At 43.7% G+C, this 24,339-nt stretch overlaps 1 protein-coding gene and 1 pseudogene across 5 annotated transcripts; both read left to right on the forward strand.

The window, feature by feature from the left end:
• The first annotated feature begins 166 nt into the window (after positions 1-166).
• On the forward strand, positions 167-10,938 carry LOC135527478 (cysteine sulfinic acid decarboxylase-like; annotated as a pseudogene).
• znf740b (zinc finger protein 740b) lies at positions 9,566-20,738 on the forward strand. Of its 5 annotated transcripts, none has more exons than XM_064957525.1 (7): positions 9,566-9,656; positions 10,925-11,087; positions 11,457-11,678; positions 12,550-12,690; positions 12,848-12,974; positions 16,005-16,123; positions 17,368-20,738. In XM_064957525.1, the coding sequence occupies exons 2-7, from the start codon at positions 11,043-11,045 to the stop codon at positions 17,551-17,553; spliced, it is 840 nt and encodes a 279-aa protein (XP_064813597.1). In that variant the 5' UTR covers positions 9,566-9,656; positions 10,925-11,042; the 3' UTR covers positions 17,554-20,738. The 5 variants fall into 5 exon arrangements, with proteins under 5 accessions (XP_064813597.1, XP_064813600.1, XP_064813601.1 ...); XM_064957528.1 differs by having other exon boundaries at positions 12,851-12,974; XM_064957526.1 differs by lacking the exon at positions 9,566-9,656 and adding an exon at positions 9,692-9,825.
• The last annotated feature ends 3,601 nt before the right edge of the window (positions 20,739-24,339 follow it).

The raw sequence follows: 24,339 nt of genomic DNA on the forward strand, positions 1-24,339 counted from the left end.
TTTTTGATTTCAATTATTGAGTGTTTGGTTTCAATTCGTGTGTGCGTGTGTATTTTAGCGTCATACTGTCATCTGATTGCCACGTTACTATTCAACTCTCATCATCTACCTTCATTAGACTATGGGATAACGACATAACCTTCCCCCAATGATCTGCTGTGCCTGAATGAACCACAGAGAGGGCCAGCACTTCCTAACCCGGGCTTTTAAAGCCCTCATGGAGGAGGTGCTGTGTAAGGGCACAGACATCAATGAGACGGTCTCACATCCTATCTTCACCTTATATAGTTGTCTGTCTAACAATGGCCTGTCTAACAACGACCATCTGCACTGATAGTTAATGGCAACGCAGTCACTTTCGAATGACTCCATCTGTCTAAACTGTAACCTCCCTGCATTGTGTCCATTTGAAATCAATCCCTTTTTGACAGCATCCTTTCTGATTTAAAAAATAACTTTCCATACATGTTTGCCCTTGGATGAAGTGGTCAGAAAGTGACTTTTTGGACCTGAATGCCAAAACATAAAGATGATCAAAGTTGACCGAATTTGCATACCCCACCATACCATGAGACCTCCATGTCTTCATCACTGGAAAAGAGAAATGGTTGAGTTTGAGATCATTTAAAAGCTTACAGTGTTGTCAAACAATTGTATTATTTCTTCAAATGTTTTGTTTTAAATAAAAAATGATTTCATTTCAATGGTGTTCCAGCTAAATTACAGTGGTCTGAATTACAGGTCCATTCTATGAACTATATTTATATTATTACAATGACACCCACCTTGTATTCAAGAGCAAGTTGTGTCTCAACCGATGGCGGGACACAACACAAAAACCTTAGATTACGTAAAATAGGGTCTTGAGTTTACAAGTTTTTAGATAATTGACATTAAAGGTTAAAGTTTTTTCCCAGAAATGATAAAATAGTTCAGCAAAAACAATTAGGAACCACTGGCCATTGGGCTAGTACCGGTAAGTTAATTGATATCTTCCCACCTGATTGTTTGCATTACAATCAAACCTCGGGAGGTACACACTACCCAGTGCTGTATTTTCAGGGGTTTCTTGTGCTTGTTCTACCCGGGCTACAGGTGTGTGAGTGGCGGGAGCCGGAGGAGTTGGCTGCTCTGCTGGATCTGGAGCTGAGAGAGAACGGGGAGTCCCAGCACCAGCTGCTGCAGAGAGTACGGGACGTAGCCAAGTACAGTGTCAAGACCAGTAAGTCCCCCCCAGCACCAAGCTCTGGTCCAGGGTGTTAGGGCGGTTTGCTATCGCTGAGCTTTCCTTCACTAATAAGCAAGCCGCACAAACGCCCTAGACCAGAGCTACCCCAACCCCACAGGGAAACATAGACAGAGGGAGATGAGTGTGATTCTGGTTACAGTTGATTTTGGTAGGCAATCACTTAGAACTCTCCTGAATGCACGCACTAAATAAGGTAAAGAGCATCTCTCTCTCCAGATCTTCCGCGTTTCTTCAATCAGCTCTTTGCAGGGGTGGATTACCATGCCTTAACAGGACGATTCCTTACGGAGGCTCTCTACACTAGCCAGTAGGAGAGAGCAATATATGCATATACACCATACATACCATGTACACTTCCCTATGTATTTATTTGGACAGTGAAGCTAAAACTATACTACAGCATTTTAGATTTGAGGGCATTTTCATTCATGTCTGTTTTACCGTTTAGAAATGAAAGCACTTTTTTCATCTGGTCCCCTCATTTGAAGATGTCATAAGTATTTGGACAAATTCACTTATAGTGTTATAAATTCATTAAAACGTTTTTAGTATTTGGTTCCATATTCCTACCACGCAATGACTACACCAAGCTTGTCAAATACAATTTAATTTGATTCGTCACATGCTTCGTAGACTAACAGTGAAATGCTTCCTTAACATGACTAAATATGGCGAGTAGAAAATAACATGACTATATATAGCGAGTAGAAAATAACATGACTATATATAGTGAGTAGAAAATATGCAGTCATGGGTGAACAGGGAGTACAGGAGGGACCTAAGCACGCACCCCTGAGGGGCCCCGGTGTTGAGTGTCAGCGTGGCTGAAGTGTTATTGCCTTTCCTCACCACATGGGGGCGGCCCGTCAGGAAGTCCAGGATCCGATTGCAGAAGGTGGTCTTCAGTCCCAGGGACCTTAGCTTAGTGATGAGCTTGTGACTCTACAAACTTGTTGGATGCATTTGCAGTTTGTTTTGGTTGTGTTCTGGACAATTTTGTGCTCAATAGAAATGAATGGTAAATAATGTATTGAGTCATTTTGGAGTCACTTTTATTGTAAACAAGAACAGAACATGTTTCTGAACCTCCACTGTTAGCATGTTTTGGGGATATGATCCTTGTGCCTCTGTAACTTTCTCACACAACATAATCCGAAACACAAGCAAAACAAACTGCAAATGCATCCAACAAGTTTGTAGAGTCACAAGCTTGATGTAGTCATTGTGCGGTAGGAACATGGGACCAAATAGTAACTTTTGACTAAATGCAATATACTACCAGTGAACTTGGGGGGGGGTAGATTCATAAAGTACTTTAATTTCTAAATGGTAAACAGACACATAAGAAAATACCCTCAAATAAAAGGTGACGTTCTGTAAAACATTTGATCTTAAAATCCAAAATGCTGGAGTTTAGAGACAAATTAAATGTTTTCGCTTCACTAAATACATATTTAGTTGGACAGTGAAGATAACTTTTAATTTGTCTCTACATTCCAGCAATATACCTGTAGTATATACCATAACATATGTTATGATATGAAGAGGCTTGTGATTGACTGTTGTACAATTCCCTTTACAGTCTATGAGGTAGCTCCAGTGTTTGTCCTGATGGATGACGAGGTCCTCGCCAAACTACGTTCTCTGGTTGGGTGGACAGAGGGAGATGGCATCTTCTGCCCAGGCGGCTCTGTGTCTAACATGTATGCCATGAACGTGGCACGATACCACACCTTCCCAGAAGTTAAACTAAAGGGACTGTGGGCCCTCCCTCCACATCTCAAGAGGTAGGGGAAAACGGACAGTATGGTTGATGTAATACAATATTCAATTTCCCATTCATTCATTATACCCAAACTTTCCTCCAGAGCCACTACTCTGTGACGAAAGCAGCTGCATTTCAGGGCATTGGGACAGAGAATCTGTTCCAGATCAAGGTGTATGATTGGTAAAGTGACTGGAATCTTTCTTCCTTTGTGACCCTCTTGTCAGTCATCTCATTATCATCACATGCATATACTGAGTATACAAAACATTAGGAACACCTGCTCTTTCCATGACATAGATTGACCAGGTGAATACAGGTGAAAGATATGATCCCTTATTAATGTCACCTGTTAAATCCACACCAGTCAGTATAGATGAAGGGGAGAAGACATTTTAAAGGATTTTTAAGCTTTGAAGCAATTGAGACTTGGACCGTGTATATGTGCCATTCAGAGGGTGAATGGGCAAGACAAAATGTCATTGAACGGGGTATGGTAGTAGGTGCCAGGTGCACTGGTTTGAGTGTGTCAAGAACAACAACGCTGCTGGGTTTTTCCATGCTCAACAGTTTCCTGTGTGTATCAAGAATGGTCTACTACCCAAAGGACAGCCAGCCAACTTGACACAACTGTGGGAAGCATTGGAGTCAATGTGGACCAGCATCCCTGTGGAACGCTTTAGACACCTTGTAGAGTCCATGCCCCAATTAATTGAGGGTGTTCTGAGGGAAAAGGGGGTGCAACTTAATATTAGGAAGGTGTTCTTAATGTTTTGTACAGTCCTTGTACATAATTGACAGATTTTCACAAGTGTTCCCTGTTGTCTTACAGGGGTTGCATGATTCCAGAGGACCTTCATGAGAAAATTGAGCGAAATCACAAGCAAGTTTACTGTTTACCATGAAGTGTTAATACATTCAAAAATGTTATGTGCTGTGATATACAGTAAGGGAAACAAAACCCTAAATAAGAACACAAGTGTGTGTTTTGTAACAAAGGAACAGGGAAGGGAAAGGGGATACCTAGTCAGTTGCGCAACTGAATGCATTTAATGAAATGTGTCTTCCGCATTTAACTCACCCCTCTGAGTCAGTTTGCCTGCCTGCAAAGTTGTATAGTTGTGGTTTGCTGATAGACTACGAGGAATTGTCAGTAGACTACTAGGAACTCACTAGATCCTAGTGGATCATTTACAACAGGGCTTCCCAACCCTGTTCTTGGAGAGCTACCCTCCTGTACTGTCCTATAGGATGGTACCTCTCCAGGAACTGGGATGGGCGGCCCTGACTCTTTCTCCATTTGTCTATCTGCGATTCCTTCCATCCTCTCTCCTCGCCTCCTTCTCAACCAAATTGGAGGAGAAGTTCCAAGGTCCCTCCCCTCGGGCCTTCTTCTCCAATGCCTTTTGAGAAGGAGGCGGACAGAGGATGAAAGATGAATTGAGAAAGAGCCCCAGATGTACTCACTACATACCAGAAATAAAGATGAAAGGACATCTTTCATTACCCCTCTCTTCCACCAGGAGGCAATCCCATTCCTGGTCCATGCCACCTTTGACCCCCATAGCTGACATCTGTGACAGACAGGGGTTGTGGATGCATGCAGATGTGAGTACTTAAAGTGATGTTTCACTCTACAATCAAACGTTGGCAGATGTTTTCACACAACAGTGATCTAATGTTGAGACGAAGTGCAAGTCCGATGCCATCGGTTATGTAGGTCCATCCAACTGTATGCCCCAATCTCAAAGAAAGATAGCCAGTGCCACAGTCTAATTTAATTTGGGATGGTGACCATTTTGAGCTGAAGAACGGACGGGTGTTCTCTTGTTGTTTGACACAGGCAGCTTGGGGAGGGAGTGTCATTTTCTCAAAGGAACATAGACATCTCATGAGAGGAATTGAAAGGTGTGAGTCTGGTCAGGTGCATACTTTCGCCTACGGCGGTTGGGATTCAAACTAATGTCCAGAATGTAATCATGCGTTTGTGATCAGAGCCGACTCAATGACTTGGAATCCACACAAAATGCTGCTGACGGGCTTGCAGCGTTCAGCCATTCTGCTCAAGGATACCACAGTAAGACAACACCTTCTTACCAGACATTTTATTTCCATGTTATTTGTCTCCTCTTCATTCTGATTCTTCAGCGAAACCTCAGAATCTGTTCCCCTTTTCCACAGAACCTGTTGAATCATTGCCACAGCGCAAATGCAACCGACCTGTTCCAGCAGGATAAGTTCTATGACATGAGTCTGGACACGGGACAAGTCGATACAGTGTGTCCGTAAGGTAGACTGTCTGAAGCTGTAGTTGATGTGGAAAGCGGTGGGCTCACATGGCTTGGCAGAGTGTGTAAGCAGGGCTTTCGCACATACAGGGTACAACCACATAGCCTATAGCCTATATCTTCATGGATATTGGGTACCACCCCATGGCTGCAGTTCTAAATAAAACCACTCAGTCTCCTCATCGTAGATCTCTCAATTAAAGATTTTAATAGAATCTATGCCAATGAATGTTTTTACATTATATAATGACTGATTTGTGTTGTCTGTCCCATAATTATCTGGTGGAGGAGATGCAGAAACAAGAATGGGTTCAACTTATAGGAAAGGTAAGGTTTTATTACCAAGGTCTTCTCACCAAGGTCTTCTGCTCTGGTCCCATTGAACAGCCTGAGTTTGTGAAGGGGTGTTTCTGGTTCATACCACCCATTTTGAGTGGAAAGGAGAACAGTCCAGAATAAGAAAACAGATTCTCAGAGGTTGGTGTATGAAGTAGCTTACCGTGATAACAATATTTTTACCTCAATTTGTCAACTTAAGATAGTACAATACAGTGTAGTTTCCTCTGGGGTAGAACACTGAGCCCCTCGGATCTAGCAGACCGTGAGGACATATCCGGTAGCAACTGCTCACTACCTCAAAACCTCCCGTGTGCTGCCCTCCTGGCAGCTTTATGGGCCAAGTACGGCTGGTGAGCAATCAGCCACTTGATTACTCACCAGCCTCAATTAGACCCTGTTAGTCCTTGACCCGTTGAGACCTGGCACATCCAGCAGAGGGCGGAACCGCTGCGTGATGTAGACAGTCTCTCACCAGGCCTCGACGAGTCCTCCTCCCCTTCGCACTGACGACCACCCCCTCCCCCGACAGGGCTATGTACGTCTCCCTTCTCGATAGGGCATTCGCGTTCCCGTGCTTCTCCCCTGATCTGTGCACAACAGAAAATGGGAAGCATTGAAGGGACAAGAACTATAAGGTGACTGGATCGTTCATGTCCCTTCCCCTGGCCTTCCAGACCAGGGGAGCATGGTCTGTGACCAGGGTGAAGATGGGTGCCCAACAGGTAATACTAAAGAGAGTCTAGCGCCCACTTCTCCACTAGACACTCTCTTTCCCCATCGTGTACCTAGGTCAGTATGGCCCTTGAACACCACTTCGGCCTCATCTGACCACTTCACTGTCTTCAGGAGGCGAGCCCTGGTCAGATCGGTAAGGGGGGAGGCTATAGCTGCAAAGTTGGGGATAAACCAGCTATAGTATCCCGCTAGCCCCAGGAAGAACCAATCTCTTGGTACGGGCCAGTCACGAACCGCCTGGACCTCCCTCTCCTGGAGCTTGATGTTCCCCCTCCAATCAGATACCCCAGGTTCTCCACCTCCTCGAACGCCAGCTTGCATTTCTTGGGATTCCCTGTCAATTCGGCTTGCCTGAACGCGTCCAGTACCACTTGGAGGCGCTTCAGGTGCTCGTCCCAACCTTGGCTGTGGATGATGATGTCATCCAAATAGATCCCTGCGTACTGTTGGTGAGGTCGGAGGAGTCGGTCCATCAGGTGCTGGAACATGGGCAGGGCTCCATGGAGACCGAATGGGAGGACCCGGTATTGGTATAAGCCGTCCGGTGTTGAGAATGCCGTCTTCTCCCGGGAGGAGGCTGTCAAACAAACATCAAACTGATGTCGTTCACCCCCCGGAAGTCATTGCAGAAACGGAGACTACTGTCCGGTTTGGGCACCAACATGATGGAGCTGCACCATGCTCTGTTGGCAACCTTGATGACCCAACCTCAGCAGAGCCTCCACCTCCTGCTGCGCAGCCTTCCGTCGGGCCTCGGGGATCCGGTATGGCCTCTTTCGTACCATTTCTCTGGGCCGGGTGTGGACGTGGTGTTCAAAGAGGGTCGTTCCGATCCGACGGCGGTGTTCCGATCCCTGAGCGCTTGCTTCTGGGCCGGTCCGAGGTCCTCATTGCTCAGGACCACCACTGCTCCTGTCGATGTCCCGGGTTTTGACCGCAACACAGCCAAGGCTGTCCTCACGTGCCACCTCTTCAATAGATTCACGTGGTAAATCTGTTGGGGTTTCTGTCTCCCCGGCACCCTCCACTATCTGGCAACTCCCTTGTGGCGTCAAGATGGTTGCCAGTCCGGTCAAATACCACTTGGTGTCGCCGTGGACACGAGATGGACATCACCATGGTCGCTCGAATGGGCCAGCAGGCACGATAGTACGAGCATTATCCAACAGTGTCATGACCGTCGACTTGGGCCCAACAGGAGGTGACGTAGTTTACTGCATGGCCCAGTTCTTCTCCAGGGCCCACTGATGGAATTGACTCCTCTCGACCCAGACAATTCCATGCGAGGTGTCCCCGCGCACCACACTCAAAACACCTCCTTTGGTCTTCATCCACCTGGGGTCGGCGGCGGGTCGACTCTCCCCCGGCTGTCTCTCCGTGGGTCTGCAGTCCTTTAGCCCGGCTGACTGTCGGATTGGAGAGTGCGGTAGTGGGGTCATCCTTCCCCTCCGACGGATCCCGGACTCGGCCTTCACCAGGGCCTCAGTATTCTGGTACTTCTCCACAGCTCCCAAGAGGACACCCCAGGTTTGGGGCACAAATAGTCTCGCCACCCTCTTCATGTTGTGAGGTAGCGCCCATAACAAGCAATCCATGATCACTTTGTCGATAACCAGGAGGGTGGCGATGTCGGTTAGGAGCCATGCCCTGGTGATATACAGTAGGTCGCTCATCTGGGCTCGGAGGGAAGCTTCGCTATGAACCTCCAGTTGGGCCCCGACGGGCCAGACTGTACCCGTAGCGGCTGAGTACCTCCCTCTTGAGACAGTCGTAGTTAGCCGCCTGTTCGATGATGAGGTTATAATAGGCCTTTTGGGCATCTCTGTACAGGAACAGGGCCAGCACACTCTCCCACTTCGCCTTGGGTCATCCTTCTCAGAGTGCTGTCCATTACAACATGCAGAGGTAAGTCTCGATGTCTTCATCCTCCGTTAGCTTGATAAAAAACGGATTGGGATGCGATTCGGTCTGCGTTTCTCCTCGCAGCTTCCGGACTTCCTCATGCAGGCGGAAATTCAGTAGATGCTGTTCTTCCAGCGTTCATTCCTGAATGTCCTGTTGCGCCTGTTGGGCCCAAACAAACTGAGCTATCAACTTGTCTATGCTGATACTGCTTAAACGGCAACCCTGGTCTGCCCGCATTCTCCATCACTTGTGGTAGAACAGGGGGTTTGATCAAGACATTTACACAGATCAGACACAAACTCAAGTGTGATACCTCAGTTTCAAAGGTGTTTATTTAAAACAATAAATCGGTCTCCTCGAGGAGACCTCTTCCAGGTTACCACCTTCTGGGCTCCGGGGAATGCTGTCTCCTCTGGGGTTGAACACAGAGCCCCTTGGTTCTAGCAGACGTCTATTCGGTAGTAACCTCTCACTACCTCCAACCCTCCCGTGTGCTGCCTTCCTGGCAGCTTTATGGGCCCCGTACGGCTGGTGAGCAATCAGCCCTTGACTACTCACCAGCCTCAAATCTTTTCTGAGTCTATGTCAATGCTTAAATCACATCAGAAGAGGTATGGAGTGAGGAATGTGCCGGTCTAGCAATGGTTGTGCTACTGCTAATTTTATGGCAAAATGTGCAAATAACAAATACAAATGATATACAGTGCTTCTGCCAAGTAAGCCTACTTTACAGTTAACATTCAATTGAGAAGAGTGATAAACAAATGTGGGCACCACAGACAGATGGGCAATACTGCTGGAAATTAATTGACAGATATTTTGATAGGTTTGGCTTTGTAAGACAATAGTGGTCAACCAAATAGCAATTTTGCGTTGATTGGATAGCAGTTGGGAGCTTGTGGTTTCTGATATTTGTTTGAAAATTGGAAGTAGTTTCAGAACTGTTTGGCGATCTACTCAAAGGTGGGCTGCAAGCTGCTGGTAACTCACGATCAAACTGTTGGAGATCCCTACAATACAGTATGTAAAGCTACTTTAGCAGCTCATTTGAGTTAGCCTGAACATGAAGTTTCTGTAACTAGCTAGATAGCTCATAGGTATTCCCTATGAAGTGTCCGCTGGTAGCTAAACGCAGCCAGCCATGTGGGTGATTGGAGGACTTCCACCAGACTGACTCTGGTCTTCCAACAATGCGCGGCAACAGCAAGCCCCCTATATTTCCCTTACCAACATGGCCGATATCATGCGTCATTAAACTCATAATGTGGATGGTCTCCCCGGGGAACACTTCCGGTGTAGTTTCCTGTGTTTGTAAACTGAGAAAATTGGAACTCCGACAAGAAATATTAATCTGCAAAACTCAAACAAACCTAAGGTAAACCCATTATAAAATGTAATTCCCAACAAAGCCACCATAGAGTTGCAATGCATAAGTTATTTCCCAGAATTGTAAGGCAATGAGAGTTATGACAGTTTGTAGTCGGCGCTCAACCCGCACGCCCTGCATGGCTGTTGTTGTGTTGTCTGAGGGGGGTACCCAACCAGTGAGTCATCTTGCGCTAGCTTCACCTAAGCAGACCCTTGCTTTACCCCATAAGTTACCTCATTGATCGCTAATTCTTAAAATATTTAACCAAATAATATTTTCACTTGTGGTCTTAGCTAACGTTACCCCATAGCTATGTGTTGGTGTTTGGCCTCGGAAACTCAGTGAAGATGTCTAGCTACGGTTAAATAGCTAACGTTAGCCAGCTAACTTAGCTTGCTAATTAGGTAGCTAGCTCCTTCTGTAACGTTGAGCTCGCTCAGTATTCAGACATTATTGTAGTGAACTAGAGCAGTGCAGTCTAAGGGCACTGAATAATGCTGCATTTGACGTGAGCTCTAACAAGCTAGGTAGCTAGCCCTTCACTTCCAGGCAGCTTTAGCCACTCACTTCTAGGCAACTTTAGCGGGCACTTTGCATGGAGACTAGAGTACATGTTTGTAGAGTAGAGGGAATACACGATGATCGATCAACTGTATGTATAGGGTAAACTATGCTTTCCTGTTTGTTTTTGTACTTGACTCTTAACGTGTGATTGCATATCATTAGCCTATACTTGGGTCAATATTGAATGGTATCTTGAGTAACTTGCACATGCGTGAATCATAACCCCTTTTCCAGATCATATTCACGAACATAATGTGTTTTTATCGTCGTCCTCCAGCTTTATTTCTGTCATCATTGCAACAATATTTGACAATCATTTGTTTTCCATGGGAAGAAGAGGCATACACTAAACCATTGGGGCTGTTGTCTCCAAGCCTGATATCGACTTTCTTTGTTGACCATGCCAAATGTATAAAATCACACTTTATTGGTCACACATGGTTAGCAGATGTTAAGGCGAGTGTAGCGAAATGCATGTGCTTCTAGGTCTGACTGCAGCAATATCTAACCTAACATTTCCACAACTACCTAATACACACACATCTAAGTAAAGGGATGGAATAAGAATATGTACATAAATATATGGATGAGAAATGACTGAGCACCCCTGATAATTAAACAAATGACACTATTAGGTATATTAGGCCTGAATTTGAATACCAGTAGTCATGGTCAAATAATTTGGCCTCACAATAACCCTCTATTTCCAGGCTTTGCCACCTGATGATTTGGGTGGGTGTAGTCTTCTCACACCCCTCATCCTGAGTGAACCCCCTTGATGCGCCCCTGTACACCCAAACACACACGCATTCAATCCACGCACCGGCGATGACACACCATCCCAACAACTCAGTTCGAGACCACATGAAATGGGTCAGTTGAATTCTCCTTCCTTCTTTCCATTTTTGTTTTTATTTATTTTGTCTCTTGTTTTTCGTCTTTGTGCCACAATTCCATTACGTTCATGGCTTGAAGCCTTTCTCTCATCTTCACTTTTTCCCTGAGTCTTTCCATTAGAGGCCTGACAGACCAGGCCAAAAATAGTCTGAAAACAGTCAGTGGATGACCATCTGCAATCCCTGCGTGTCAGTCTTTATGCGTGAGACTGTGGCCCTGACATTGACCCTGATGCTGACTCTGAGCTGCTGCTTGTCCTGTGTAGTTCCTGCAGTCTGAGTTGATGACAATCCTAGGCCACCATACTACTGTCAAACTGAACTGCTGTTTGTGTTGTTCCTCCAGGCTGGGTTGCTGGGCTGTGAGGCGGTGCTGTCCAGCATGGCCCTGATGCAGGCCAACAACATGTCTGGGGGACAAAAGAAGATGTCACAGCACGACCAGAGCCAGAGGGACATCAACAACCCTGAGAGCCACCAGCAGCAGTCTCACCAATCTCACCACAACAATCACCAGTCCCACCACAGCCACATGGTCCTGCCCTTGGGAGTCAGCTGCCCACCCCTGGTGAGAAATAGACACATGCAGCCCGACTATGAGCAGCTCGCCGAACAATGCTGAAAGTACATTTTTCATGTGTTCAACCACAAACTGTCATAAACAAATCTCACAAATACTGTATCAGACACTGCAAGCTCCCAGATACTATCCAATCACAGCCACATTTTCATTATCCTACCCTTGGTTAGCCACAATTGGCTTAAAAATCCAAATATAACACAATATCTGCCGATTAATTTCCAGCAACGTTGCCTGTCTGTGTATGTGCGCGTTTGCCTATCAATTTGTATAGCCAGTTAGCAATGCTTATGATAACCGTCTTGTGGGTCGACAGAAATGTTTTCTCAATTAAATGTTAACTGCAAAGTAGGCCTACCTGACAATATTATGCTGATTATTTGTATCAATTGGTGGGCATTTGTTTTGCAAACTCGCATGTGCAGTACAGACACATTGCTACCAAAACACATTCCCCTCTCACTAGGTACGCACTTGAAGTAAAGGGGAATTATACCAAAAAAATCTAAATGTTATTTTTTTCCCCCCAGACCTACAGAATTGTCTTCTGTTGTGATCTATGCATTGCCATGGACTCAGAACATTCGATTTAGTTGATTCTCTATAAATAATTGTCATTTTGAAAAAAAAAAATAACAGAGAAATTGGAATGCAGTGAATAGAAGGATGTGCATATTTGAAAGCTATTTGACTCTTTACATTGCGGGGTTAATCTGGCAATTAATCTGAAATTATATTCATGTAATTATAGTAAATCTATCAACAACAACAACAAAAAGAATGCACGTCTAAGCGGCAGCTCTATTTTGGCTGGTATGTTAGAAACATATGAATTATCAACCGTTTCTTCTCTCGATAGTTTATTAGAAAGGATGGACACCCATGTCACGCACCCAGGCTGCTGGATGAGAAAGATATGCAGGCCAGCCAGAATACACAACCAACAAAAAAGAAGCACAGAAAATCAGCCACACCCAACAAGCTGAGAGAGAAAGTGGAGGTAAGTTGTGTTTATGTGAGAGTGGGGGAAATGGAATTTACAACGATGGATACAATTGCAGGACAGAAGTGTGTGCGTGTGCTGTAGCGTTACACTAATTGTGTGTGTATATAATATGACAAGTTGTAATATTTTGAAAACTCATTGTGTTTCTCAGCAGGTGGAGATGGATATTAACGGTGATGATCACAATTCACAAGTACAGAAGAACTTCATCTGTGAGCACTGCTATGGAGCATTTCGAAGTAGCTACCACCTGAAGCGGCACATTCTCACTCATACAGGTTTGTTTCGCATTACGTTTCCCCTTCCTTGCTCAGGAATACTCATAAAATGTGTTAAATTATAACACTAGTCATAGAAAAGTAGAGAAACATGCACGACTCATAATTAAAAGCAGATGTTTTATTTTACCTTTAAAAAAAAATGAAGGATCCGGCTATGGTGGTAATTCCTGTCTTGCCTGACTACTACAGTACTGCTTGTCCATGTACTAGCTAACAGCAACAAGCCCAGACGAGCTAGCTAAACGTTGTCAGCATCCAGCAGGGATCCGCTTGGTGGTTGCATAGTAACGGCGTCACCAGCCCGACCAGTCGTGAAACTGAGCTGCTCTGGCCCGGGTTTCCCTCGACCCAGCTCGAAATTGAGAATAACATTTGAGCCTGCTCGAATTTGGCCCTAATTTTAAGTGCTAGTGGAAAAAGTAAAACTTTTTATCTTTAATTTTGCAATCTGTGGATACTATGTGATTAGAAAGGTTCAGAACTTATGTGAATCATCACAGCGCAGTTGAAACAAATATATGGCACATGGAAATCACAAGAGGGTGCTTTAGGGAGATGGGTGGGCTGAGAACCGCTAAGGGGTGGTTTTTAAAAGCCCACGATCTATAATAGTTATGACTGAAAAAACTATATACACTCAGTGACCAGTTTATTAGGTACACCCATCTCGTACTGGGTCGGACCACCCTTTGCCTCCAGGAAAGCCTGAATTCTCCGGGGCATGGAAACTTTGCTTAATTGGTATCAAGGGACCGAACGTGTGCCAGGAAAACATTCCCCACACAATTACACCACCAGCCTGTACCGTAGACACTAGAGGTCGACCGATTATGATTTTTCAACGCCGATACCGATCAATCGGCCGATTTTTAAAATGTGTGTGTGTGTATATATATGTGTGTATATATATATATATATATATATATATATATATATACACACATTTTTGTAATAATGACAATTGCAACAATACTGAATGAACAATGAACACTTTTATTTTAACTTAATATAATACATATGGGCTTTTGGATGGGTGTTCTTAATTAAGGTGATTCCACAGGTTGGTGGTATTGTTTGATTTAGCCGTTGCTGACCCCATGTTTACATCTTTATCACTAATAAGACACCTTGCTTTCCCTGGTGCCAATTCCATGTAATAGTCCCACACTGGTGCTCTGCTTTTCTCTGCCATCTGTAAAACACACACACAGCTCTGAAGTGACAATGATACTGAAGAGTTTTCTTAGGAGACAAATACTCTCAACTGTTTGAATAAAAATAGAGTTTAAGTTACCTGTGATGAATGTTGAAAACAAAAACTGTAATTTTTATATGCAGGAAATCCTATTTTAATAATGGACATGGTAAGAATTGACTACCAAAGTGCGAGTCATAATTCCCATGACACCTTCTAGCAAAATCTGAAAAACGGTTCCTTCATTAATTTATTCCATAGGATATTTTTTAGATTCACTTCAAATAAGGTCTGTGTTTCGTGTAGGCTTACAGCACCTTGACAATTTTATAACTGTGTAGATATCCACAGGACAAGGTAACTCTGATCAATATTGGCTAAATATAAGTGAAGATAAAAATAAAAAAATTGTAGAGTGGATTTATGAAACTATTTTGACAAACGTTACCTTTTCCTAGTGAGATTTACACGGGTATCAAAACGCCAAGGCGGTTTAAGCCTGCACGAAACACAGACCTTATTTGAAGTAGATCAAGACGTTCTCTATGGAAGATATGAACGGTAAAATAACGAAGGAACCCCTTTCAAGTTCAGCCGCAAGTTATTACAGGAATTATAACGCGTCGACTATTTCTCTCTAAACATATACCTTTGACTATTACGAGCCTGCTGCTGCCTACCACCCCTCAGTCAGACTGCTCTATCAAATATCAAATCATAGACTTAACTATAATAAACACACAGAAATACGAGCCTTAGTTTCCGGATTTGACCTATCACCTCGAAAATAAAATGTTTATTCAGTTCCATATTTTATCTAACGGATGGCATCCATGAGTCTAAATATCCCTGTTACATTGCACAACCTTCAATAGTATGTCTTAATTAATCGGCCATTCCGATTAATCGGCCGACCTCTAGTAGACACCAGCATGGATTGTGCGATGGTCTCATACTGCCATCAGCATGAAGCAACAGAAACTGGGATTTGTCAGGCGAGGCAATGTTTTTCCACTCTTCAATTGTCCAGTGTTGGTGATTGCATGCTCACTAGAGCTGCTTTTTGTTTTTAGCTGATAGGAGTGGAACCCGGTGTGGTCGTCTGCTGCGTTCGCTCATCCGTAACAAGGACTGATGAGTTCCGAGATGCTGTTCTGCACCCCACTGTTGTACTGCTCTGTTATTTGTCTGTGGCCCGCCTGTTAGCTTGCACGATTCTTGCCATTCCCCTTCGACCTCTCATCAACAAGCTGTTTCTGCCCACAGGACTGCTGCTGACTGGATGTTTTGTCGCACCATTTTTTTGGCAAACCCTAGACACTGTCGTGTGTGAACCTCAGGAGGCTGGCCGTCTCTGAGATACTGGAACCGTCGCGCCTGGCACAGACGATCATGTCACGCTCAAAGTCGCTTGGGTCACTCGTTTTGCCCATTCTTATGTTCAATCGAACAGTAGATGAATGCCTCGATGTCTGTCTGATGGCTTTATATAGAAAGCCACGGCCACGTGACTCACTGTCTGTCGGAGTGAACCATTTTAGTGAACAGGGTGTAACTGATAAACTAGCCACTGAGTGTATAATGTATACTGGATGTGTATAAGTACTATTTATCCAGATGTAATAATGTATATCAAATAACTATATATATTTTGCTATGTAACTACTGTGTAAAAAAAGGTGCTGTGTGTAGAATGTAACAAAAAATAAAAAGCTATAAAAAAGAAATTGGGGGGGGGGTGCCCCCCCCCCACCCCCACCCCCAAAAAGATACAAATCCATCAAATGCAATCTATAGCATGAAGTTTTGAGCAATGTTTTTGTGTTGTTTAGGGGAGAAGCCGTTTGCGTGTGACGTGTGTGACATGCGGTTTATTCAGCGATACCACCTGGACAGACACAAGAGAGTTCACAGTGGAGAGAAGCCCTACCAGTGTGATCGCTGCAATCAGGTAAGCGAGATCTACACTGAACAAAAATGTAAATGCAACATGCAACCATTTCAAAGATTTGACCGATTTCATATAAGAACATCAGTCAATTTTAAATAATTGAATTAGGCCCTAGTCTATTGATTTCACATGACTGGGAATACAGAGATGTATTGGTTGGTCACAGATACCTTAAAAAAAAAAGGTAGGGCCGTGGACCAGAACCAGTCCGTATCTGGTGTGACCACCGTTTGCCTCATGCAGCACGACACATCTCCTTCACATAGAGTTGATCAGGTGGATGAATGGCAGGTCTATGGGCCTCAGGATCCCGTCAAGGTATCTCAGTGCATTCAAATTGCCATCGATAAAATGCAATTGTGTTTGTTGTCTGTAGCTTATGCCTGCCCATACCATATCGCCACCGTGGGGTACTCTGTTCACAACGTTGACATCAAATTTGAAATGTTAAAAATTGAATCAGCAAACCACTCGCCCACAAGAAGCCATACACGTTGTCTGCCATCTGCCCGGTACAGGTGAAACTGGGACTAATCCGTGAAGAGCACACTTCTCCAACGTGCAGGTGGCCATTGAGTCAGGTCTGCGTTGTGAGGCCGTTTGGACATACTGCCAAATTCTCTAAAATGACATTGGATGCAGCTTATGGTAGAGAAATTAACTTTCAACAGCTCTGGTGGACATTCCTGTAGCCAGCATGCCAATTGCATGCTCCCTCAACTTGAGACATCTGTGGCATTATGTTGTGTACATTTTAGTGACCTTTTGTTCCCAGCACAAAGTGCACCTGTGTAATGATCATGCTGTTTCATCAGCTTCTTGATATGCCACCTTGTCAGGTGAATGGTTTATCTTGGCAACGGAGAAATGCTCACTAACAGGGATATAATCAAATTTGTGCACGTCATTTGAGAGAAATATCATTTTTGTTCGTATCGAACAAATCTTATGGGAACTTTAATTTCAGCCCATGAAAGAACGGACAAACACAACCTGTTGCATTTATATTTCTGTTCAGTATACATACACACACCTGGGGCACTCTCAGCAAGGCACAACTTTGTGGAACGTTCAGATAGAAATATGTTATGTAGAATATGGAATCATGTCGGCTCTATTCATGACATTTCTATCTGCAACATTTGCCGACTGAACATGGTCCAGGGTTTGGGGTCAATACGTACATTACACTGACTCCCATCATTTGTGGTTACTTGTATGTTTTCCCTCTGCCCCGGTTCCAGAGTTTCTCGCGGACGGACCGTCTGCTACGTCATCGCCGTCTGTGTGGGGCGGGAAGGAGCATTCCCAAGGAGGAGAACCAGTCATTCTCCTGCGAGGGCAGAGGAGGAGCCTACTCCCAGGATGCACCTGGGCACACGGCTGCCTGGAGCCCCCTACAGCAGCAGAGCAGCCGTCTGGCTGTCTGACCTTTAAACGCTGACCCTCTCACAGATAGCAGTCCTCAGCTCAGTGGCACCACATACTGGAGCAGAGCAGTGCTGCATCCTCCCTCAGCCCAGATAAACCTGGCTAAGACAAAGACCCCAAACCTTAAGTTGTTCTCACCAACTAGCTCATATCCTGTTGATGGGATAGTGGATTATTTTCTACTTTTGTAATAACTTTTTAAATAAATGTTGTATTGTTACGTACATGGTACTTAACAGAAGGGGAAGACGAGACCTCGGGTGGGGTGGGAGGAGTTTGGGCAAGCTGTCATATTACTACGGCAATAATGAATTCATTAACTGACTTGTTTTAGCCTCAATTGGACAAGTGTTTGTTTTTTTTGACTGGAGACTTAAGCTCTTTCCAGACAGTAAGAGAAAATTCAGAGTGGAGTTCGGCGAAATCGAGCAGATTCCTATTATCTCCGTAAGGCAGCTTTCACGTGCACTGCTGACCGATCCGCCTGGATAGAATCCCCCACCCCCACCTAGCTCCGTCGAATGGGAAACTCCACCGCCACTTCCTGCCTGGAAAGCCCTTTAATGTGAGGTTGGTCTGGTCATACCAATATGAACAACTGGCTTTGCTTCTTCTTTTAAAACGCTTTTTTTTTTACCATTTGATTGTATGTGTACGCTTACCATTGGACAATACTGATCAGTAACCTAGGACCCTCTTCCTGATCCACTAGCAGCCTCAGTGGTCAAGCACATCATACTATGGACATTATTAAGTATTTGAAGGAACGTGTTGAACACACAAATCCTTGTGGCCTTGAACCACTCAGATTCATTCAAGTTGGTTCTGTTACTACTACTAGCTTAACTGTTCCTGGTTTGACTTGTTAGTGAATGGCCGTAGCCTAATAGACCTGTGTAACTAGCTGACCCTACCTTGATATTGAGATCATTGGGCAGTTGATGCATTTCTTGCTCTCCATTGTTAGTGTCATTTACATACATCCAGTTCTTGTTATGTTTGACTCAATTCTGTCTAAAGATATCCAACTTTCTAGTTTGCTACACTGGTCAGATGTTTAACTCTAGAACCTCTCATAGCTACCGTTTTGGGGATAGTGACCATGGAAATGAAATGACTCATGTCCATTCTAGTATTCTAAGTGATCTCGTGTTTCTTTGTTGTGAATAATCAGGTGTCTTATCTCAAAGGACATCTGTGCATGTAAGCCTATTCTATATTCATTCAGACTCTATGAAGAGTATCAATAGGTATTTTTTTGTCTTTTGTTATCAAATGTCCTGAGTATGTCGATCCATCTTGTTATATTTCTGGTGTTATTTTAAAGAAGAGGTAATCTCATGAAGCAGGACGGTTGACCTGCTCTGACCCAGTTTGTGAACAAATGCTTCCTCTAGAATATCATACCATGTTGATGTTTCTACAGTGAGCTCAGTGTTGTGACAGTTTTTGTTGTTTTCGCTCTGTGCTCCAGCACGTTGGATTGGAATGATACGAGGTTAAAGTGCAGACCGTCAGCTTTAGTTTCATCCAAATCGGGTGAGCCGTTAAATAATTACAGCATTTTCTGGTCATAGTCTCCCTGTTTTAGGGGTTCCAACGTATTGGGACAAATTCACTTCTACAGTATGTGTATTAAAGTTAAGTATTTGGTCCAATATTCATAGCATGTAATGACTGCATCAAGCTTGTGACTCTACACATTTCTTGGATGCATTTGCTGTTTGTTTTGATTGTTTCAGATTATTTTGTAATAGAAATGAGTGATAAATAACTCACTGTCATTTTGGAGTCAGTTATTGTAAATAAGAAAATAATGTTTCGAAACACCTACATTGATGTGGATGCTTCCATGAATACGGATAATCCTGAATGAATCGTGAATAATGATGAGTGAGAAAGTTAGAGGCACAATGTAAAATGACACTACATTATTTACCATTAATTTCTATTGTGCACAAAATAATCTGAAACACAAGTTTGTAGAGTGACAGGTTTTAACGTAGTCATTGCGTGCTAGGAATATGGGACCAAACACTAAACTTTTTACTACTTTTAATACAAGGGAATTTGTCCCAATAAATTGGGGAGACTATTTACAAAAAGTGTTGTAATTTCAAAATGCTTCACTCGATATTGATGAAAAAACCCTCAAATAAAGCTGATAGCCTAGTCTGCACTTTAACCTTCTAGTCATTGTATAATTTCAAATCCAATGTGCTGGAGTAAAGAGCGAAAACATGTCACTCCCAATAATTTGAGCTCACTTTATTCACCTCTAGCATCTAAAGTGAAGATTACCATTTCTGAAATCCAAATCGACCTCTACAACCTAGGCACTCCTGTATATCGGAGAGAAATTCTAATCTGGTATTATGGGGTAATGCCATCTTGTCTAATCCTCTCAGACCTACAGGAATGGCTAAACAGTAGGTGCTAGGGGTCGTTTAGAATTCAGTATATTTCCACTCTGTAGATATCCATGGTAGCAGACGTTCCACTGGGGAGGTTTTTCTCTCACATTTGTATTGGAGCATCTCCGGTTCCATTATGGTAGCCTGGTCCCACATCAGTTTGTACTGGCTTGCCAACTCCTGTGGTTATTGCCATACCGATGACCATAGGAGTTGGCAATACAGCACAAACAGATCTGGGACCAAGCTATCATTGACATTCTATATCTATAAACACTGGATTGAGGAAGCCCAAAATATAGGAGATACAACAGTTATCTGTATAGACCGAGAATCTTTTCTATAGAGGACAAGTAGTTACTATTGCATCACGGTCAGATTGTAAGTCGTGTCAAAGGAGTTTATGGCCCTTTACAAAGACTAAAGCCAGTTAGTTTTCTACTGCTGAATTTAAGTTAATATATATTTTAAAATTCAATTAGGAGTAGAGGCAGAACTGCCACTAGTGCCTGTCTACTGTAGCAGTCATAATTAACGTTTTATTACTAGTAGTTTTGCATGCATATGTGATTGTCAAAATGAAGGGATATTGTATAAATGTTTTTAGTACAAATTGTTTAAAAATAAAATTAGTTTTTTTTAAAGTAAAATAACTTTGTCATTATCACAATCCTAGTAAAGTTGTGATAAAATAAAGTTGACTCTGTAACATTGTAGTGAATGGAAAAACTAGGGCCTCAAGCTTTAATAAACGTGTTTCTCTTTTTAAACATTTGGTACTGTCAATGCTTTCTCAAATGATTTAGAGAATTGTAGTTTCACCCATCTTGCCATACCGGTTCATCTGAAATGGACTCCAAATCATATCTGGACAACGATATTGCATAGCTGTGACCGTGAGACGCCACTAGAGGAGGCTCTATCCACAGCCATTATGTCTGATTGCAACCCAACAGCAGTCAGGTTCTGATCCTATTTGCAACATGATCTAGTTGAGAAAGGGGGATACCTAGTCAGTTGTACAACTGAATGCATCTTCTGCATTTAACCCAACCCTTCTGAATGAGGGAGGTGCAGGGGGCTGCCATAATCAACATCCACGTCTTCTGTGCCCGAGAAACAGTGGGTTAACTGCCTTGCTCGGGCAGAACGACAGATGTTTTTTTTACCTTGTCTGCTCAGGGATTCGATCCTGCAACCTTCCGGTTACTGACCCAATGCTCTAACCACTAGGCTACATAGTGGGGCTGTCCCTTCTATACCTCTCCCCCTCTCTTGTTTTGGGCCATCCCTTCCTCTCCAAACCTCTCTCCCCTTTGTACTGGAGCTATCCTCCCTCTAATTGACCAGGCGTTGTAATTAAACCTCCAGGAAGATGAGCTGGATTAGATCAGCCTACACTGGAGACTGTAGGCCAGGGAGCGTGTGTTCTGCCCCTGGGGAGACATCGGTTCCCTCTCCACCCCTGATTTACAGTCCCCACAGGCCAGAGCACTTAACACTGTACTGCCTTAAGTGAGGTGAGAGAGGGGGTGATACCACTCCATAATCTCAGAAAGTGTTGAAATCATTCTACAGACAGCACTATGGTGTCTGGTCAAAAGTAGTGCACTATGTTCGGAAATAGGGTGCCGTTTGGGACGCAGGGGACTGAGGCCTGCTTTGTTATCCGTTAACACCCAGTCAGCAAGACGAGTGAGGCGTGGCTGACCTGACAGAGGCCCCTCTTCTACTGCTACTCTGTTAGGGCCCTACACACTAAGGATAGTCCGAAGACAAAATGAACAATTATAACCAAATGTAAATCTGTCAATATCTCTATTATTTTAAGAGGTTTTCAGGTTACAAAAATATCTGTGGTTATTTTGTATTTTTCCAGGGTTCGGTCTCTTTACTTACCCCTGTTTGGTTCCTGTCTATGGTCAAATACCTCACTCACACACACACACAGCCAATATGATTGAAACCCTCTGTCCCAACAATATCTCCCTCTCCCCAAGGTGCACGACCCAAGAGCCTTTCCTCCTCTCTCCTCATTTCATGTTTGATTAATAAATGGTACAGCCGCTCTGTGTGAAAGCCGTGGAAGAGTGTGTGTGTGTGTGCGTGTGTGCGCCCTCCCTGCTATTCATCATGACAGCCCACCTCTGTTAATTGGCTCTGGTATTTAAGCCAGCATACAGACAGAGCGAGGTGTACCTTTTAAACATGTGTGCACACTTCATTAAATATTCACGTGCTCGTTACTCCAAACCCCACCGCCCGTTGTACACCACCTCTACACACACAGGTACTACTACCTAGTACATACCGGCGGTGTAGCCACCCAGTGACAAAATTTTAATACAGAAATGGCCTTGTCCCTTGAAACCTAGAGTTCAGGTTTAGGAACTTAAAAGTATGTTAGATCAATTGGTTTATAAATGAGTACCAAGTCGAAAAGCATGGTTTATATCATGATGTGCTTCTAAGGTAAACCACAACCTTACAAAGCTTCTCAAATGACAGCCTATTAGTAAACAGATACAGAAACACTTCCATTACCAGGAGGCATTTTCCATAAATTCTGAAATCCCAACAGCTCTGCATAAAGAAATTGTGAAAAGTATTTTTTTTCATGAACACCAAAATAATATTATATTCTGAAATACTGAATGCAATTATTCTGAAATTAATTATATATGAGAGTCTGAATCCTTATACAGAGTATAACACAGAGGCATAATAGAGCCATAAAAGAGCTGTTCAGAGGACCCAAGACATCAGTGAGCATGAAGTACTCTCTTGGGACAGGAAAGCAAGAATGGACCCTTAAAATGGCAGCCATCTTATGACTTACTGCATAAGGGTGATAGACAAAATGGCTTCCAAATGGTTGTATTCATTTGGTTTAATGGGTAAATGCAGAGATGGGCAATAATCCTGTAAAATATGTATTTCAATTAGTTTGGAATATTTTGTCATTTGTATTTCACTGCTGGCCTGAATCCAATGGTGTTTTGTAACAAGACACATTTGTGTGCCATTTTTTAAAAGTTTTTATTTATTTTTTACAGCAGTTCACAATTTGTTGCCCCCTTTCACCCTGCATTGCTATCAGACTTTTGATGGCACTATGGTGTGATGAGAGCGTCAGCAAAATTACCAAAATGTAACAAGACTTCGATCACAGGAGGTTGGTGGCACCTTAATTGGGGAGAACAGGCTCGTGGTAATGGCTGGAGCGGAATTAGTGGAATGGTATCAAATAAATCCGACACGTGGGTTCCATGTGTCTGATGCCATTGCATTCGCTCCTTTCCAGACATTATTATGAGCCGTCCTCCCCTCAGCAGCCTCCACTGTTTTAAATGCATCTTTTGCCAACTAAAAACAGATAGAAAGCAGCTCTATTTTGCACAGGCAATCACTTGATCCATTTTTTTTTAAACATACTAAAAAGTCCCCTGGCTGTGATACTATAGAATGTATTTTATATGGGACGATAAGCAAAAGCTGGGGGAAAAAAAGTTCCAATTTACAGTTCGTTTACCACGAGATAAGCTGCTTTTTGAAATTTTTGTAACACTCAAGATTAATTAGCTGAAGCATATTATTCCCATTCCTCAACACTCCTGTCCCATCTGATCAAGTCTGGGAGAGAAGCTGTCACCATCAGAGCATATGATGAGTGACTAGGGATTTGAACGATGAAACAAGTCACATGATTGGCCTACTTACATGTTTATCACACCAAATCATGCATATTCATGTGTTAACCCATGAGACTCACAGACTAGAACAAAGTTTCATGTTTTCCCCTTCTGTCCACCCCCATGCTGAGAGAGTGGAGATCTGGTGTTGTATTGGTTCAATAGTCATTCACATTCCCTGCATAGGATTGACACCACTTCCAGGCCGACGCCCAGTCCAGCCCTCCTTTCTTTCCAAACCAAGACAACATGGGTGGGTGCCTCAGTGAGTGGTTTGCCACCCCAGCCCCCTGCAGACAGGAGGAGACTGGAGAGAGTCATAGGCGTTTAGCTGGGACAGACAGCTACATTAACCCACTGTGGCCCCACGCCACCACCACCCCATTAATCTACAGCTCGTTGGGACCCGTCAGGGCCGGCGAGGCGGGGCTGGTCCCTCTTCAGGGAATATCGAGCCAAGACATCACGGGTGGGCGTCACTGCCACCCAGTCAGCACTACTAGTCTATTTACGTAAGTCACTCTGAGATCTCCAAAAAGTCTCTCAAGGGCCCAACTCAGAGTTGAGATAAGCAGGCTTTACTCAGACTTGTGTGTAAATCATTCATTTGGAGACGTGGGCAAAAATGTAATCACCGGCTCTCATGTCAGGATACAGCCCTAAACCTGTTAGCTACAGT

The sequence above is a fragment of the Oncorhynchus masou genome, chromosome 33, assembly GCF_036934945.1.
Source record: "Oncorhynchus masou masou isolate Uvic2021 chromosome 33, UVic_Omas_1.1, whole genome shotgun sequence".
NCBI classification, from domain to species: Eukaryota; Metazoa; Chordata; class Actinopteri; order Salmoniformes; family Salmonidae; genus Oncorhynchus; species Oncorhynchus masou.